The 20,195-nt window shown below is 44.5% G+C and overlaps 1 protein-coding gene across 3 annotated transcripts in view; it reads right to left on the reverse strand.

Annotated features, from left to right (window-relative positions):
* DRC11 (dynein regulatory complex subunit 11) overlaps positions 1-11,993 on the reverse strand; it is a 110,384-nt gene extending 98,391 nt beyond the window's left edge. For all 3 annotated transcript variants that reach the window (XM_076342045.1, XM_076342044.1, XM_076342043.1), the window contains exons 1-2: positions 11,933-11,993; positions 942-1,266 (exon numbers count right to left, since the gene is read on the reverse strand). In XM_076342045.1, coding sequence (XP_076198160.1) covers positions 942-1,266; positions 11,933-11,943 — 336 coding nt within the window. In that variant the 5' untranslated portion in view covers positions 11,944-11,993. The remainder of the gene's footprint in view (positions 1-941; positions 1,267-11,932) is intronic.
* Positions 11,994-20,195: the final 8,202 nt, after the last annotated feature.

The following is a 20,195-nucleotide window of genomic DNA, read 5'->3' on the forward strand; positions in this document are numbered from 1 at the left end:
TTGCGGAGTGAAATACGCATGCAATTGCAAACAGAAACATTTTTGCAAATCAAAATAATGCTATACTGATATTAGGCAATTTATCTCACGTTATAACTAGGGTCCTGAAAAAAGCAATAATTTAAACTCCAACTTTTTCTTGCGAAAAGCTGTTAGCAGCGGTACCTGAATTTGACAATAGGTGGAGCTGCCTGCGAGAGAAGTAACCAGCTTTTTGCAGCTAATTTTTCATACTGCTTTCAGAGCACAGCTTTAAGACTTTGCCTTATTGTTGTATTCATCTGGTTTAGTGGTCTGTCTGTCAGGGGGCTGCTTTTACATTAGGCAATCCTGAACCCTGGATGTTGAAAACGCTCCCAGCTCCTGCCTCCTTTACAATAAGAGACTTGTCTCAGATTTGTCATTTTAGTAGTTCGTTATACTACAAACTAGTAGACCAGACCATACAACTTTTAGCATTGCCTGTAATCTCTGGAAGAGGCCTGAGGCCAGGCTGATTCACAGTGATGCAAAGGGCAGACTGAAGTGGACTGTACCTTGGTTATCAGTTGACCATCTTCTATCTAATCCCACATTAAAATCAGAGTCAAGCTGCTGCCATGAACAGTGAAGCTGTCTAAGCTAATATGACTTCATGTTAGGACATGTGCAAGTGGAAGATCCACAGAGCCTGTGCTGCTATGGAGAAGCAAAAATGCAACATATTGATCAAGCAGATCAGCTTTTAAATCTTGCTCCAATATATAATGCTCATCATAGATCAAATATACTCTGATCTTTAATAAAAATGCTGTAATTACTGATCACCTAGTACACTAGTGAACATGCAGGAAGCTAAATCACTTGGTGGAACTTCACAGACTGCAAGTAAATGTCACTGTCCTTAAAATACAGGATAGGCAAAGTTCCTATGAATTTGCTCATAATAGGGGTAGACCTACCGGGAGAAGCTTTAGATCTTCCAGGATATTATCAATGTAATGAAACTCCGAGTTCTCCAGCTCCACCATCTCTTTTTTTATCTCCAGGATTCGGCCGATAACACCATCTAGCACTTGCCGAATCACTGTCCGTTTCTGCCAGTGAACGAGTTGGTCATGGGCCGTCTCCAAGTTACGGAAGATTTGCATGTATTTGATGTAGGAAGCGGCTAACATCTTGAATACTTTCACGCGGTCCTTCTCTGGCTGGAGGAACTCTTCTCTTTCTCTCCGGAGCTGGATGTCGAGGTCTTTCTGGGCATCTGTCCACATCTTATTGTAAGTGCTAATTGAAAAGAGGAGACTATGTTAACCTGACATGAAAGCAAGAGTTAGCACACAATGATGCCAGGGCTCTATGTGTATGGATTTCTCAAAAAAGCAAGCCTGGAAATGTGAGCCATTACATTTACAAAGAGATTTTAACTACAATGTATTTTAACCATTAGCAAAAGTTTCTCTTTTTGATTGTTTTAAAAATATTAATCTTAACGTTGTTTATTAATGAAAGCTTAAAAGTTAAGTTTAAGATGACGTTTTCAACTTCATCCTTAACATGCTTGAAGCATCCTTCAAATCTTTGAATTTGAATACAACCCCCAATAGTGCCATGAGTTTCATTCAATTGTGCTAATTGAGAAGAGGGTTTAATAGAAAAGGTGTCTCCCCCTAAAGCCCTTATGATGGTTGAAGGTCTGGTTTAGGTGTCTCCATGTTTGGGATGAGGACCAATTGATGTTTCTAAAGTGTGTGTTGCTTTTTTGCCTTTCTGAAGTGGTTGCTTGGAACTAATTGTAGGGTAAGGGCTGTATTGGTGCCAATGCTAGAGCGTAGCTGCGGGCGCTATTTCAAATGTGAAGTGAGGAAAATAATTTATTTCTACGGTAGCAACTATTGCACTCCAAGCAGTTGCTAAACGTGTGGTCCAGTGGCTAGAGGACTGTGTGATATGGAAGGTGTCACCTAATGCCAGCTTAATTTCCAGAAGTGATAATGCTGTTTACTTGGTAGTTTTGGTAGGAGTAGGTGGAGCTCTGATGTGAGCACGGACTGGCTGTCAGTGGCTTTTCATGGTAAATGCAGATTGGTGCAGAATATTGTGGGAAATCATCCTAAAGGAGCAAGAAATCGACTCTGGGCAATGAGGCTTTTATTCAGAGAAGAGCTCAAACAGCAGGTTCGTCACTGAAAGGTGCTAACATCTGTGGTAGTGAAAAACCCTTTTAGGTCCTGTTCTACTTTGTAACCCCTCTTTGCCAGGTGGAGACTGTCTCTTGGGAGTGAGAGGCTTCAAAAAAACTTACATCTTTGAAAATGCTTCTCTACCAGCAGAGCTAAGAAATTTCTTTTGCGCTGAGACTCAGTTATGCTGGGAGAAAAAACAGTTTCTTGATTCACATTGCCAGGTTTGCAGGAGGAGGGGAAAACAGTGGGCTAAGGTAACAGGGAAAGCTGACTTTTGTTTCTTAGACCTAGAAATAAAGGCCATTGGCCTCAATGGTGCAATCTAGACCCATCCATGTGCTTAACCTAGCTATTGCTTGTTGTTCCTAGAGCCTCTCAAAGAAGGATGAAGACAGTAAAAGGCACCGCCTCCATTAGATGAGCTTTCAGAGCAGACCTCTTGCTAGTCTGAGCAGCACTGAGGGAGTTGCTTGCATATTAATTCTGATGAGAAAGTTGGGCAACTGTTAACATTGCTTGTGCTTGAATAATAAATGCCTAAGTTGGAGCTCTGTCAGCTGATCTTATCATTCCCAATCTCGGAGTACAGAATGACCTGAGGCTTGTGCCGCAAGAGGGACCAGTGGGGTGGACAGGGCAAACTCTAGTCCACAAGTACCCTGAGCGTGGGGGGTGTGCTGCATGTCCAGGATGCTGCTGGGACTCCCTGCAGCAGTCAGCAAAAACCACCAACAATCTGAACCCTGCTATTGAATTTGCACCATTAACTTTTTAAAGTACATATTATACTTTTCAGCTGACCTGGGTTTCTGCAGGATGCAGCTGGTCTTGCTTTTCCTAATGCCTCTGCAGCCCACCCAGGTCTTTCCCCTTCCTTTTTTCCAACTTCATTTACATCCCACTGCACCACCCGAATCACTCAATTGCAGCAATTAACCCAGGTGCAGGAGATAAACAAAATAAAACCAGCAGAGTGGAGAAGATTGGCACAAACAAGAGCAGCATTAGCTTTGACCTAACAGCTCTGCCCGTTGATCAATGGGAGTTTTGTACGCTTCCTCTGAAGTCAGGACACGGAAGAACGTATACTGGTGTGAGGTTCACGGGGTTTTCCAGCACAGAAGGAAACAACGCGGTATTGTACTTACTTAGCTGTGCCTACTCACAGACCATTTGATAGTGGGGAGGTTATAAATCTTTGAGAAAGCCTGGCCCTGTAGGTTGTCCCCACAACCATACTGCTGATTTATGAACAGTGGGTATCCTCGGGCTAGAGCGTTTCGAATGCAGGTTATTGCATGGAGACAACAGATTGTACTGCAATGAGAACTGACTCCATGATTGTCCACTCCAGTTTACAATAATCTCCCTTTCTGCCTCCTCTGACTGAGGAATGTCAAGTGGTTCCTCCTGCTGAGCCCGCTAATATCCAGTTTCTTTTTATATTTCGAATGACTTTTTGAGGGAGGAGGGGGATGGAGTGCTCTAGCCCTTTGTCTTATGTTAACGTACTCTAATATAGATGGAACATAATTGTTTCCATAAAGCATTAGTTTATCAGATAAGCATTAAGATGATTGCAAGGACGTTGCTGTGGGTCAGATGTTAAGACTATGGATATTATGGTATGTTTGTAGCTTTTGCAGCAGTGATGTTCTGTGTAAATGAGGGCAAAAGAAGGGACAGGCCCACTGGAAAATGAAGTCTTGAAGGAAAAGATTGATGTGGAACTGCTAAATTTTCAGCTGTGATAAGCTGATAGCTCCTGTGTACCTGTTGCGGTCAGGGTGACCGACACCCTGGGGGGACCTTGCCCTAGTGCTTCAGTTTGTTAGTCACGTGATGGGGAACAGCAGGTACTTGGTAATTGGACAGCGCAAGCAGAAACATGATTTGAGTGTTTCTTTGGTTCACCCTGATGAAAAAATAGAGGACACATGCACAGCCATTAGTTTTCCCTCCCCAAAACAGGATTAAAATAATTATTTCAGGTTTTACTAGTGTCCAAATGGGAGCCCTTCTGGACTAGTTTGAAGGATCAGATGTGCTTGGTGTTTATAGCCCTTTCTGGAGGACTTGGCAGAGCTGCTGTACTCCCGAGGAGCTCTCCAGCTTTGGTGACAAACGTGTTCAAGGGTAGTCAGAAGGAGTGATGCATGTCCTCAAGGTTATGTGTTAAAAGCAAAGGACAGGACTCACTCTCCTTGCCTGTTAATCAGAAAGCACGTGACTCCTAAACCCCTATTTGAATTTTTGCCTATTTGCTCAGTCTCTCTCTGCATTATGTTGCAAACTCCCTCAAAATTGCTTCCATGCACTGAAGAGGGAGTACAACGCAGCCTTGAGTGCGCTGGCTTTTTATTTACTGTTACTGGTTCATCTTGTAGTCTTGTTCCCATTGTGTAATGGGTAGGTTGTGAGCTGAATCCATGCCTGAGGATGATATTGCATCAGAATTAAATTGGATTAGAGCATCTAACTAGCCTACTAGTGCAAGCAACCAGCAGGATTGAGCATAATTTTCCTACTCAAGGCATAAGATTATTAAATCCCGGAAAAGAAAGAAGTCTGTCTCTTGATCTCTGCATATGTATAACAGCGTAAGTAATGCTGCAAATTGTTGCAGCAACTACAAAATAGGAGTGTTATGGGAATAATAAGCAACACTGTAACGGGGTGACGAAAAAACACATAAAGTGACTTAACTCCAGAGCCCCCAGAGTGCTTTCTGGCAGCTTACAGCTTAGAGGGAAGGTCAAGGCTTTACTTCCTAATTGATGTCCCTTCTCTTCACTCCCACAAAGTAGAAACAGAGTCTAAAACAAGGGCTTAAGAAGACTCTTTTGCTATAGCATGATTTCTAGTTTGAATCTCGCTTTTCTTGCTCAAAATAGAGCCTGATCTGCTTATTTAGAGTGAAGCTTAAAAATATGTTTTTCTGCTCAAGTTATAAAGAGACGTTTAAAATCCTGTCAAATTATACATCGCCTCATTTTACTATTCCAGGGCCCTCTAACTCTGCACATTTGCTTGACCCATCTCTTCTTACCCTTAAAAAAAAAAAAAAAATCTGTCAGTTTTGAGTGCAGCTAAGGTTAGCTTGCTTACTTGTGTTGAATTGGTTTTGAGACTTAAGTATGCCCTCTTGGTAGGATTTGTGCTGAGCATGCAAACTGTCCCTCAGACCATTCGAGCCAGCAGTGGAATCTGGCATCAGTGGGGTTACCTTTGTGTGTGTGGTTTTTCTTTTTTCCCCCCAAAGTGTCTTGGTGTTTTTACTTAGCTGCCAAAGGGAACACTATTTCTGTTATTCCAGGACGTGGCACAGTTTGCGCTCCAAGCTGTGTCTGTCTCTGGATTTGCATATGGGCTGAACCTAGGCTTCATTGATGCCCGTTTTTTCTGGGCTGTCTGTCCTCTGAGGACAGAAATACCTCACACTTTCACACGCCAACTATGTAAATGCAGAGTGTAGTACTGCATGGGCCCTACTGGTTTTTCTGATGGATGGGCACACGTAAAGAGATGGAAGAGAAAATATTTGACTCTGGCTTGGCCCAGCTCTCTTCACCTAATATGAAAACTCCTGTTTGATTAAATGAGCGCTAAATTGTGTGTGTGTGTGTGTGTTAAAACATTTCTGAAGCACCTATGCTGCCACTGCAAACTACCTGCATTTCTTCTTTCTCAGAAGATGAGACTGCGCTGTGTTGGGCCACCTAACAGGGAATGGAGAAAGCACTGGCAGGGCTTGTGAGAGCAAGGGTGTGTGGAGCTGGGCTGCAGCAGGGATCTGTGTGATGGAGCAGGGCTCCTTCAGGCACAAGGAGCCCGGCACATATTCATCACTGCGCAGATGAAGCCAACAGTCATGGAGCAGACGAGAGGAGACTGAGACATGGTCTAGCGACAAGGAAGTGTGTGCAGGGGCCAGTCCTCAAGGTGTCCTCTAGATATGTGAGGCTTGACAGGTCAGCCATTGTGCTAAGCCCTGGGCAAACACGGGGGAGGGAAACCCTGCCCTGCAGCCTCTGTAAAATAAAGAAACAAGAGACAAAGGTTGGGAGGGGAAAGTGAGGCCCCGAGAAGAAAAGGGGCTTGCACAAATGCTGCTGCTTTTTTTTTCTTCTCTCTTTCTAAAAATCATCAGACTTTTAAAATGACTGCTTGCTTATTCAGGTCAGCAGAGTTACCTGTTCTCCCACTACAACCTGCTCAGGTACTGCATGGCGATTGCTGGGCTAAATATATTACATGAGCAGCCCTCCCTTTTTTCTTTTTTTTTATTATAGAGAGAACTTTTTGCAGACAGAGACGGAGATCAGTGTGGTCTTATGACACAACCAAATTGACTGAAAGGTTGTCTGAATCAATTCCTGTTTTAAAAGCCTTTAGCCTCCAGTCTGCAGCAGTGCTGACTCGTGAGTCTGAGCTTGGTCAGGCCTGCCTTGCTCCTAAAATAAGATTAGCCTTACAATTATGCCAAGCTTCTTAGCTGGTGGTGAATGTAATGCTGCTAGATGACTTCCCTTAAGCATGCTTGCTCTAGCCATGATGTTTTACAGAGTTTGAAGCATATGGGGAAAAGAAAGGATAAATCTCAGTAGGCTTTGGTTGTGACTGGGGAAGAAAACATACAGCCTGCTGGCACTGTTAACGTGAACAGCTCTATGTTTCTGTTACCTCCAATTGCAGTCTTTGGTACTACAACAGAAAGCAAATAGGGGATAAAAGATTTTTGTGGCATAAATGTAATGGGAAACTGCAGGGAAGGCGAGGAAGCGTGCTTCACTAAGCAGCGGTGGCAACACCGCACCTCAGCAAGTCTCAAGCACCTGCTCTAGCCAAACTCAGAAGGCTGATTGGACACATGGCTGTTTTCTTACAGGAGGACATTGTGAAGCGATTAAGGTGGTGGAGATGTTACTCTAGGCTGAACTTCCCTGTAGCACGCTCCAAGGGCCGTCCTTCTGTCTGTCAGGCTACAGTTTCTGCCTGGGCTGGGGGCTGCCCTTTGCTTTGAGGTAAGGAGAACAGCAGCCTCCTCTCCTTTGCAAGCAGTATTCCTCCTGGCCAGGGAAGCATGAAAGGATGGGGAAGGAGAGCTCTGGTAACGTATATCCAATTACTGTGTAGTATTGCTGCAGCAGATACTGTAGTGAGCTCTTTGTTGAGAGATGGATAGCCAGAAATAGGCCAGAGCTGAAAAGATATTACCTACTCAAGCTTCAAGCAGCATTTGCATATACCACATTTTACTGGGTGCGGTAATGAAGTTTATTTCAGCATTAACCACCTTATGTGCATCTTTTTCTTTTTTTTTGAGCTGCCTACAGTTGCATACATAAAGGGCAAATGCTGTGTCTGGGTGCTGCTCTGCCTCTGCTAGGATCAGGAGGCTTTAAGCTCAAAGTTAACACGTTCTACTCAGTTTCTTGAAAACTGTAGCCGCCTCTTTCACTGTTTTCTAGCACAAGTGCTCCTGGGATATTTCCACTGACAATGCTTTTTCCTAAAGGAGACAACGTATGAGTAATGCACAGGATCTCTCCCTACCTGCTCATTAAGGATGAAGGGAGGCACGGGAGGGAGTTGCAGCTTTGAGTCTTAGTTGCGATCATTTTGATTCTGTTTCTGTTTTCCTGCTTTAACATAAGCAGGACGACATGCTAATGCTCACCAGGGGTGGAAAGAGGGGCAAAGATGAATCCGTGAATGCTTGGGAGATGTACGAGAGAGAACATGCAGGAATGCCCAGGAGGAAGCTAATAATTGTGGCGTTTTGGATGGAATTTGAGGAATACAGCCTGGGGCCACATGCTGAATGAGGGGATAAAAAGAAATATTCAACAACAGCCCAATTGCTGAATGAGGCTGGGGCCCTGTGGGAAGAAAATAGGATGTGATCACAACATAAGAAACTGCATCATAATGGAGCCACGTAAAGCGGGGGAGAGAAGAGGGGATTAAAAGTTGCACTGACATTTTTCTTACGTTTTGGTTTTGTAAACTTAATTTTCTTTAACTGAGCTTTGGGGATGTAATATAAAATACATTGCTCTCCTTCGGTTGTTTCTGTCGGAAGCAGAAGGGGAGATCCTAAAGATCTTGTCTTAGATTAATATTTAACCACTGAATATAAGTTCTATTTGTGACATGAGACTAAATTTTAAAGCTTTTTGATTGTTTAAAGCAAATGTCTTGTAGGTGATCAAAACCTGGTACAAATGGTAGCAGTGCCAAGACTGAGCTTTGAACGTGTCTGGACTAGGACTGTTAGGGCAAGTTAAGAAATTACTGGTCAAGATCCTACAGGTCGAGTAAATGATAAACAAATTCATAAAAGAGGAGGAAATGCAGCAGGAAAACATAAATGCAAAAATATCTATGTAAATCTCCTGTTCAATGTCTGGAACAAAATGTACATCTGTATGCAAATGCTAGGGTTTGAGTACTTTAGGAAGTGCGATACGTCCAGCACTTAATCAACCCTACAGCAAATGTAATGGGTATGCTCTCTCGTAAGCACAACTGTCCTTCGAAAATGTCAAGCATGTCTGGACATGCTGACTTTTCTTTTGGCTGGCTGCTGGAGCTTACTGACCCTAAGAGAATATAGCTGAGTGTCCTGTCTCTATCCTGATACAAAGCTTACTAAAGCAGTGGAATAACACGCTTCCATGAGCTTTAGACCACATCTCTGTTAAAATCACAGGGCCTTGAGGATAGTGAACACGCCTTATAAACTGACTGGAAATACTGAAATCCCAGCCACGTAAATTATGTGCAGTGCGCTGCACTCTGTGCTGCAAAAGTTGCTGGTCTGGCTGCTCTGACTTGTAGTGCATGCAAGACAACTGCCCTGTGCACACTTAGTACGGCCAGCACGTCCAACTGGCTGCACGAGACGCATGCAATTTCTCTGTGTATGTGTGTGGCAGCTGTTCTTCCAGATGTCTAAGAAGCAGCTGTTTACCTCAAACTCAAAAAAAGCTATGTGCTGTGTAGCATTTCTATACAGGACACAGGATGTGACTGTACAGTATTGAAAAATCGGTATTATAGACTCAGCTGTGACTTAGTGATGTGCCTATTTCTTTGTAGGATGGAGTCTGTCTTCCATGTGACTTGGCAAGATAGGCAGCCATCCCCATTCCCAGGCAAATAAGGTGGTGTCTCCTAAAATATTTTTGCCCAAAGTACCAAAGTTCTTTCTCATAAACCCCATGCATTATTAGCTCTTTTTTCCACTGCCTTCAAGTAAGGCAGTCTGCTATAAGATGTTTTTGTCACGTGGCTTTTAAAATACTTTTAATTTACCATGATTTATGGTACACAGGCAGGATAACCTCACTACATATAATCATGTATCAGTAGCCTTGGTAACTTACTTGAGAACCAACTCTGCTGTACCTTGCAAAACAAGATAGCCTAGGACAAAATGAGAACGTGCTCCTATTTCGTAACTACTGGTATTGATTGCAACTCAGCTCTGTGCTGGGGAGGAACACACAAGGCTGTGAACAGTAAACATTAAGATAAAATTTTTATGGATTGCCAGCACCGTCAGCCCCAACCATTTAAAAATCATGAAATTAAACCTTTAAGGCCATGTATATTTAGGTAAGAATTTAGTACGTTTTATTTTCCTGATGGTTTGGGAGCATTTTTGATTCACATTTTTTCTGGGTTTTTAAAAAATTATTTAGTTTTTGAAAGGAATGCTGAGATTCTCAGGTTATAACCTGAATCCAATTGCTGGGGTGATAAGGAAAAGCACAAACTGTCCAGAAAACTTGGTACGCTGAGTGAGGTGTAGAATACAGTAAACAAAACTGTCCAGCCTGTTGCTTAACTCAAGCTCTATAGGTGCAGTGGTTGATGAACTGGTGTATATTCAGACTTGTGTTTATGAAGGACTAGATTAGCCTAGCTATAAATGCTGTGCTGTGTGCAGCTATAGGGTGATTATAGCTAAGTGAGCCAAGTAGCATCAGTGTTAGATTGGAGTCCCTTACCAGCACCACTACCTCGTTTGGAAACAGAACTGTATATATTTTTGTCATGTGGTGTGGAGATGTGTATCATGTTTATACGGATTTGCTGTTCAATGCTGACAATGCTATAGGAAATGCTAAAGAGTCCTGTCTCTATTAAAATTAGACTGAGTTAAGGCAAACAGTTGAAGCACAAGTATTTTCCAGCTATACTCAACTTAATTCCTTTTGTGTTAATTTAGCTCAAATAAGAGCAGCCATGATTCAGACACTCAGTAGGAATGACGGATTCTGAGAACCCTCTCGGGAAGAGGTCAAACACTACTTTCATGGTTTTGTTTTGTTTTCTTTTAAACAATGCTATTTAGATAACTATCCATTACTTTGTGAACTTCCCTTAACTGAGTCACCATTCTCGGTGACCCTGCACCGGTTTAGCCAGGGTCCTAACCACGCCTTCCTCAAATTTATGGCTGCTGGAGGCTGTGTGGGATCTGTGACCTTGGACAGAGTCCCCAGACAGTCTCTGCTGTGCCCTTGGTGATGTTCTCCTTTATTCCTCTCAGCTCACCCTCCTGTCCTGAGCCAAGGAGCAAGGAAAAGGAAGCTGCCTGGCTGGAAAGCAGCGGCACTGGCGGTGGTATCTGGCTGGGACTGCAAATGTGTTGAGGCAGGTGGCTGGATGCTAGGCTAGGGCAGACCCAATATGGAAGTGACAAGGAGAGCTGCTCTAGTTCTGAGGCTGGAAGGACGTTTTAGTCTGAAGGGTTTTACCTGGCAAAGAGTTGGAGTTTAGAAAGAGGACACTGAGCAAAAGAAACAGGAGGCTTTGAGGTTGGTGGCACTGATGCCAGAGGAGAAGATCATGGCTAAGAAGCTCAGAGGCTGTGCTTACAACCTGCTGGAGCAGCAGTTTGGATATGGTCAGGTTTGATCAGGTCAGAGCAGTACCAGGCAGCAAATACTGCCTGAGGGTGTGGTGTTCCCCCTACGCAATGTACTATTATTTTAGTGAACTTCAGCAAGCCCCATCCAGCTCAGAACTGGGCACAACAGCTGCCCCAAACTGGGTTGGCTGTGCCCAGGGTTTCGTACTGCTGGACCTGGAGGCAGCAAACAGCAAAATACTGAGTGATAATGCCAGTTAGGTTCCCAACTTTGTAGTGCAGCAATAATAAAGCTATCTTAATATAGGGGCTTGGTATCTTAGTAATATTTCTGGAGAAATGAGTACAGCTCCTTGCAGGCACTTTGATACAATGCCATCATCAGTGTCTGGTTATTCCAAATAAAGTTTTAAAGCTTTGTATTGTGCTGAAAGCATGAGGAGTTCATTACAGAAAAAAACCCCAGTCTGTGCAAATTTTGGTCTGCAAGAGAGGAATTCAAGTATTGTTTGCAAGCAGTAAAAGGGGGCCTAGTGTCGGAGTACAAATAACATTAATATTGGCCTAAACGCTGCTGAGGTGATCCGATTACTTTGTGGGGCTGAATCCTGCCCTCTTCAAAGCACCCCTTCGGGTGCCCGACCCTCGCCGGGGAGACCCCGGGCCGGCGGCGCAGCCTGGCCCGGTGGGAAGGGGCGCCCGGGCCTCGCACCAGCGAACAAGGCCCGGCGGAACCGGTTATACCGCGTTTGTACCGGCAGGTGTTTCCCTCTGGGGTATGTGGAACGGGGGGTGGTGTATTATTTACCCCCTTAAGCAGGGTTTTCGCCCAGGCACCTGCGGCCCCTTGCCCCGCCTGGCCCCCGCGCCCCGCACTACTCACGCCTGAGACATGTCGAGGCGCCGCGGGGCTGCTCCTCCGCCGCGGGGCTGGCCCGCCGGCCACGGCGCCCCGACACCGATCCCGAGGCCGCCGCGGAGCCGGCCCCGTCCGGCTGGCGGCGGCTTCTCTGCGGCCCGGGCAACCGGGCTCCCTGCGCGTCCCCGCCGTTACCGCGGAGACGGGGCCGGGCGGGGGTGGGGGTGGCGATCCCCTCCCCGGAGCCGCTTCAGGACCGGTCCTGGGAAGAAAGTGAGTTTTATTTTTATTTTTCTTTGTTTTATTCTTATTTTTTCTTTTCCTCCCAATGGGTCGTCCCAGTTGCATTCACATTTTTCCTCTATTTATTTTTTCCTTTTTTCTTTCTCTGAGTACCTATTGAGGCAAGTTTCTAGTGGTTTTCCATTCCCTTACCACTTAAAACCCAGTTTATTATTATTTTTTTCCCTTGCAACAGCTGGAAACCTGCCTCGTGCATTTGTATTTCCTCCATCAGTTGCATCTCCAAATCAAACACATCTGTACGCCAAGGGCAGCTGGGAAGCAACCGCCGAGACTGGGGATATCTGTCTCTATCTCACCTATTGGTGCTTCATCACTCCTAGCAGGATTTGCTTGAGTATTTTGCTTCCTTTTTAAAAAAAAAAAAAAAAAAAAAAAAAAAAAATCAGTAATGGGGGAAATGGGAGCAGGTTGTGATGTAGCCTGTAAAATCACACCCGTAACTTCTGAGCCCTGGTTTGGTAGGAGGCTGGCTTCGAGGGTAATACAGCTGTTTTGCCTCCTTGTAAATGATGTCTAGCTGGCAGCGAAGTTAGTGTTTTTAAAAATAATTTTTTTAATTTATTGCCTGTGTGCAGAGTGAGAAGCATCTGTTGCACAACATTAAAAGGCTCCTTTTTTAAAAGGGGAAAAATCAAAGCTAGCAAGACAGGATTATAACACATCACATGTTTTTGGGGAAAAAATGCGCTCCTCCACAGAGTGGGTGGGGAAGGGAAAGAGCAAGAAGTTTGGGACAATGAGTGTTTTGCTAGCAATCGTGGTTTTTTGCTATAAATCTCTGGGTGTCTGTGTTCCTTTGCCTTTTTTTTTTCTCCACTGAAGTCCCAGCTCATATAATTAGGTGAGACTCTTGGCTATTGAGTTTTCACATAAAGTTCCTAGCCCCCATGGTTTTGGATGAAAAGCTTAAAAATATGAACCTTGAAGGATCAAGACAGTAATAAAAAGCATTGAAGGTGTATTATTTTTTGAGCTGTACCATGGCTATGCCCATTGCATGATTTCTTTTGGTGTATTGGATTGGTGGTGTGGGTTTTGGGTTTGGGTTTTTTTTTTTTAGGAGTAAGCAAGCTTGAGTACCTGTTGTTTTTTCTTTGGGGAAGGTTGGAAAATGGTGTAAAATCAGCTTGTAATTAACTGTGTTAACATGAAAGTGGTTCTTCGTGCTGGCGTGGCTTACATCAGAAATTTGACTGCTTCCTTTCAATGCCTGATCCTCATCCATCTGCAGGTTGGGGAGGGAGTTCTCAAAAGCATGAAGTAACTTGTGTTTTGTTCTTATTTAATGCCTTAACTGAGTCTTCACAGCCTGGATGGGAACCTCACATTTTTATTTCCATTAATGCGGGCATTTGTACATCACTTTTTTGCCAAACTATTTTGCCGAACTATTTTTTTTCAGCCAAGACTTTTACCCGCAGAGTTCCAGCAGTACTGTCTCCATCAGTGCGTACGGTTTTAAGGACCAATTTGCCCATAACCCCTAAGTAACACACCTTTCCCATAGACCTCAAGATACCATTCCCAAATCTCTAGGAGAAAGGGAGTAACGCTTGCAATTCAATAAGTAAATTCAGGAATTGGAGTCAGAATAGAAAATGACTAGTTCTTTTGTTCTGCAATGCATCACTCAAAAATAGCTTCTAAAATTAATAGCTAAGCAACCCATTGCATGTGTTTTGTGTCATGGTTGAACCCTGGCCGGCAACTGAGCACCACACAGCCACTCGCTCACTCCCCCCTGGCGAGATGGGGGAGAGAATCAGAAGAGTAAAAGTGAGGAAACTCGTGGATTGAGGTAAGAACGGTTCAATAATTGAAATAAAATAAAGTAAAATAGTAATAGTAGTAATAATAATAAAATATACAAAGCAAGTGATGCACAGTGCAATTGCTCACCACCTGCTGACCGATGCCCAGCCAGTCCCTGAACAGCGGTCCCCCCGGCCAGCTTTCCCCAGTTTATGTACTGAGCATGACGTCACATGGTATGGAATGTCCCTTTGGCCAGTTTGGGTCAGCTGTCCTGGGCTGTGCCCCCTCCCAGCTTCTTGTGCACCTCCAGCCTTCTCAGTCGGCAGAGCATGGGAAGCTGAAAAGTCCTTGACTAGCGTAAGCACTACTTAACATGCTGATGTTTTAGTTGTTGCTATCAATGTTGTTCTCAACCTAAATCCAAAACACAGCACTGTACCAGCTACTAGGAACAAAATTTACTCTATCCCAGCCGAAACCAGGACAGTTTGAGACAAAAAAGTAGGAAGCTTTCTGAAGCAACTGAAACGAGAGCAACAAGATGGACAGGCTGGATGGATGGGCCCAGACCAACTGTATGAGGTTCAACAAGGCCAAGTGCCGGGTCCTGCACTTCAGCCACAACAACCCCATGCAGCGCTACAGGCTTGGGGAAGAGTGGCTGGAAAGCTGCCTGGCGGAAAAGGACCTGGGGGTGTTGGTCGACAGCCGGCTGAACATGAGCCAGCAGTGTGCCCAGGCGGCCAAGAAGGCCAATGGCATCCTGGCCTGTATCAGAAATAGTGTGGCCAGTAGGAGTAGGGAAGTGATCGTGCCCCTGTACTCGGCCCTGGTGAGGCCGCACCTCGAATACTGTGTTCAGTTTTGGGCCCCTCACTACAAGAAGGACGTTGAGGTGCTGGAGCGTGTCCAGAGAAGGGCAACGAGGCTGGTGAGGGGTCTGGAGAACAAGTCCTATGAGGAGCGGCTGAGGGAACTGGGGTTGTTCAGCCTGGAGAAGAGGAGGCTGAGGGGAGACCTCATCGCTCTCTACAACTACCTGAAAGGAGGTTGTAGCGAGGTGGGTGTTGGTCTTTTCTCCGAAGTAACAAGCGATAGGACGAGAGGAAATGGCCTCAAGTTGCGGCAGGGGAGGTTTAGACTGGACGTGAGGAAAAATTTCTTTACTGAAAGAGTGGTGAAACATTGGAACAGGCTGCCCAGGGAAGTGGTTGAGTCCCCATCCCTGGAGGTTTTTAAAAGACGTGTAGATGAGGCGCTTAGGGACATGGTTTAGTGGGCCTGGTGGTGTTGGGTTGACGGTTGGACTCGATGATCTTAGAGGTCTTTTCCAACCTCAATGATTCTATGATTCTATAAGATTGCTTGATACGATGTGGATGTTACTTATTAATCTGAATTTATTGCTCTCTGTTAGCACCTTAGTGCCGCAGTGCAAAGGATGGTCTTTACTGTGCTAGAAACTGTATTAAAGATGAAGTAATGCCCATTGCTCTCTTTCCCTCCTCCACCCCACCCCCACCCCCCAAAAAAAAGTTGGAGGAAAGCAAACATCTTCCTTTTAAAAATGGGAAATTAAGCCACAAAAAAGTGATGTGTGTGAGAGCGTGCAGGGAGCCTGTGCATGAGCTGAGGGGCTTTTTATTTTCATCAGTTTGTAGGGAACTTGAAAAAAACAATGAATTGTGTCGCTGGGAAAAGTCATGCAGTAAAATTAATTATGAAATAAGCAGAGTTGATTTTTTTTTTTCATGGGAAAGGAGCCTGCTTTGTAGCTGAAATGGGAGTAGCATAGGACTGAGAATAAGTAATTGGTTTAGTCTAAGAAAATAGACATTTATAAACAGAAACTGGGCAATGTGAGATGTTCTGGTTTGCTGTAGGTTTCCAGTTGAATCCTTGAGGTTTCAAGTAATTTGAATTGAGAGGATGCAGGTTTGCCTGGGCTGCTCAGACAGTGCTAGGACTGCCATGTGATATATTTTCTGCTGTGGCTGCATCTACGCTTTGGGTTTGTCTCAGCCACACTCCATCCCCACCTCCAGCCTTCTTCTCCTCTTCTTTCCTTTATCTCCCTTCTCATCTCTTCCCCTGGAGCACCGCAGCCTGAATTGCAGCTGAGGTCCAGCGGACCACTGGCGGTCAGTCAACACCGTGAAGTAACTCAGTCTTTCCAGCCCAGGATCACGCATCTCCGATAATCCCTACAGGCACCAAACCATCGGAGATCTTTAGGTACCAGCAGAGATTAAAGGGATTTGTAGCTGTTATTCCACATGTTGTATATTTTTTGTATAGTGTCGATAGTGACTTCCTCATCCAGATCATGTTGCATTAAAAAATAAAACTGTGTTATTTAATCTATCCAGCAGGAATAGGTGATGGGTTTTATACAGTGTGTTCCTTTTGGCATCTGTAATTCCTAAGGCTCTTGCAAACACAAGTTTAAAAGTTCTGCTGCCTTGGAAACTAGGTGCCATCATTTTTCAAAAGTCTTTTATTACAAGCTTAAGAGGCGACTAGTGAGCTTACAAGGGGATAACGTATAAAACTGGAGGACTTGATTCCTCTAAACGCAGGTCCCTGGCAAAGAGCTTAGTGCACCTGTCTCTTATTGAGTAGGGGCTTAAGTAAAGCAAGGAACATAATAGGAAAAATGTTCTGCCTTTGCAACTCATATTTCAAAGCACTTACAAAGGTCTGGATTGTCCCTCAAGGCACAGGATGGAAGGCAGAGTGGTGTGGTGTGTTCTGTGGTTTTTTTTTTTTTTTTTTGCGTGTTGCTGGCCCAAAAAGCATGCAAAGGGAGAGGCTGTGGGTCAGGGCTTTCTCCATCATGTGGGTTGGATGAGCTGAGGCTTTGGGCCACCGCTTGGGAGTCAAGGATCCTGTTGCTTGTTTAGCCATGGGGACAGGCGTGAGGTATCTGTGCTGCACCTCCCTGGGGTGTAGGATGTGATGTGCTGTACGAGGCAGCTCTTGCTGACATGAGGGGTTGTTGAAGAGGCCCGTTTGCATGCTACTAATGAGCTGGATTTTGCTGGATGTCTTGCACTGAAAAACCACCTTGCCCTGTAGCCCTACCCCAGAGCGTCGGTGTCCCTCTTGTTCTGGAGGGCTCGACATAGGAGCTGTCCTGCAAGGGACAGTGGCTGTGACAGCACTTGGAGCAGGGCAGCTGTTCCCAAATGAGGACCTGGTTGCAATTGAGTTGCACAGTAGACCTGTGAGTCCAGGAAAGTGAGAAGTAGGACCTCTGACAGGCAAGCCTGGGGAGATGTTGCTCAGGGCTTCCTTGCAGATGAGTGTTTCATTTTCCTTTAGCTTGGATTAAAGTGTGTAAAGGAGCTCTGGGTGGCTCTTCTCTGCAAGCTTGGGGACTTAGGTCTGCCTTGTGGCTTCAGTGCTGGCTTCCAGCTCACGCTGACACCCAGGAGGGATGGCTCTGCCAGCTGGGCTGTGCTGACCAGTTCATTTAGCCTTGCAATCAGTCACTGAGCTATTTTGCCAGTTAACATTTACTACCGGATCTACAGGAGGTTTGCTGCTTACTTCAAGGCTAAGCGAAGGGGATTTGTCAGTAGTCAGGTCTATTAGACTTTGATATAGCACCAGTGTGTTCATCAGGCCTGAGCGTGGTACATGGAGGAGGAGGATTGGAGCAGAATTAGAAGGTATAAAGTTCAAATCTAATTTGAAGAATTTTCCCTCTATCACTTAAATGTGGGAAATGTTCCTGTGGTTTCAGGTATAAAATGTCATACTTCATAAGGAGCGTGCGTTTTAAATCTCAGCCAGATATTAAACGCCATGCCAGACTCCACTTCTCTCTTTGTTAAAAAGTAAAACCCTAAATCAGCTCTCCTGAAATAATGTTGTTCAATAATATTAAAGCTTTTAAAGAAGCTGGTTCAAATAGTATCAGCTCTCTATCATTAGGAAACATCAGGGAGTGCATTGATTTTATTCTGTATTGACAATTGTTCATTGCTATTCAGCTATTTAATTATCTAGGATGCTGTTCTTAAAGATGCCTGCTGGCATAAATCTTGCAGTTGATACAGATTGATAATTAACATGCACCAGATGGATTTTTTTGGTGAGAAAGAAATAGAAAAAGACTCAGGATTCTGGCAATTATCCAAGTAATTTGTTAGCAGAGGTTTTAGAAAACTGGTTGGCTTGAACATTTGGCTTCAGCTAGAAAATTTGTAATAAATTAACACAAACGCTGTGTCAAGCTTTAGTCACTTAGGAGGGCAAAGGTTGAGTCTATATTATTCTGCAAAACAAATATTGGAAATAAGTAGCATTTCTTTTGGTTGTGTAATGTAAAGATGTATTCAATGTCACATGTGAAATGGCACTTCTGGACAGACCCATTTCAGTTCTTTTAAGATATACAGATCTTCTAACCATTACTCGCTTTACAGGCTCACCAGTCAGCAATTCAAAATATAGGGTAGAGAAGACCATGAGTAAGGGGCAGGGGAGGCAGCTCAACCCTTCAGGGGTCAAGTCTGGATCAGGAAGATCCCCTTCCAGACCCACTGTGTGATTGAAGGGAAGCGTTTGAGCTCTGGGACTTGATGTCTTTAAATCAGCATCTGAGAGTGATTTGGGCCTAAAGGAGAAGGGGATGTTAGCCATCTGCTTTAGCAGTTCATTGCCCAGAAGAGGAGAAGTTCGTCTGTTATTCGTGCACATAGGCTGTTGTTTCATTGTGTTTTGTTTTGTTTTCTCTCCCACTCTCCAGTAGAGCACCTCTTGGGTTAATGCTCTTTGATTCAGCTCAAAAGTAAGGAAGTCAAACTCCTTGAGAGGCTGAGCAACTCAGCTCTCATTTCCCCAGGTTTCTGTGCAGGGGCTCTAGCTGGTGTGTTTTGAAGGCTTCCAGAAGCAAAACTATTAAAGCAGGGAAGGGGGGATATGATGGGAGGGAATACTTAATTTTGCTGGACATAAGGATGACCTGAGTCACAAAACATTAGTCTGGAAGGAGGAGATACCTTGGAGCTTTCCAAGTCGTTCTTGAGGATGGTGAGAAATGTTCTTGAGGATGGTGAGAAATGTTCTAAAGGTTCCATTTGTGCTGCCTATGGAGGGAAAGAGGTTCCTCCAGAGGGTATCTGGGGAGAGGACCCTCTATGTCTTCTCTAAGCTGTGGAAGAGCCTCTCTTACTCTGCTGGCCATCAGGATCCAACCTTAAGTGCTGAAGGCTAAGATGGATGAGCAATTTCCACGATCCCTCCCCCATAATTGCCTGTCTCTTTGTGTTTAGGCTCTAAGGACGTTATATCCAGTATGTGGGGACTCAGTTTCCATCTGGAGTGTCCCAGGATGAGTTAGGTTCAAATGATGTGGTTGCATGAATGAAGCAAAACCAACAACTTATGCCTGGCTAATTCATGAGTAGCAGCAAGAGCTCAAGGGTTAATGATGTCCCACCTAGAGCTGAAGGAACAATACAAGCCAAGCGCCTGGCCTCCCTTCCACGTTGCACGTGCGTCACTTCTGCATGGAAATGAGTGTGAAACTTCTTATTTTATTTTTTTTTTCCTCCTCCCACTTCAACTTCTAGTGCTATAAATAAATGGTGCAGTGTGAGAGAAAAATGAATAACAAGGGGCTGTAGTTTTTTAGGTGCCTGTGGCAGGATGTTTTCTTGATTATCCTGTTTCTTGTAAACACCACGATGGCTTTTGTAGCCCAGATGTAGAGGCAGCCTGGGTTCATTGTTCGAACACCTGCTGTCCTTTCAAATGGACCCAGTGCAGCCCATTGATAAAATTCAGACTCAGAAACCTGCAGCACCAGGCTGAGCTCTTGTAGATAGCTAAAAAAAAAAAAAAAAAAAATCCTTGAGGATCTGACATCCGCCCTGTTTTTTTTTTTTCTCCATTATATTTTATTGGGAGGGGAAGGGAAGCTCAAGATTTCCCCCCCCCCCCCCCGCTCTTGTTCTCACAATAGCAATGAAAACAATACCTCTCTGGCTTCGAGGTGGTAAACGGTGAGAAATAACAACAATAGCTCATTTTGCAAGGATGCAGACAAATTTATGAATGAAACCGGTGGCTGTGATTTAGTTTCCAGGTCTGTCTCTGCTTTTGGTATGATGAGATGAAATAATAAAGCCAGAGAAAAAAAACAGTTCGTAACTATTGTGGGGTTATAGCTGGAAGCGAGCATAGGGAAAGATTTTGTCTGAGTTGGAGAAGGGTA

Source organism: Aptenodytes patagonicus, chromosome 6 (assembly GCF_965638725.1).
Source record: "Aptenodytes patagonicus chromosome 6, bAptPat1.pri.cur, whole genome shotgun sequence".
NCBI classification, from domain to species: Eukaryota; Metazoa; Chordata; class Aves; order Sphenisciformes; family Spheniscidae; genus Aptenodytes; species Aptenodytes patagonicus.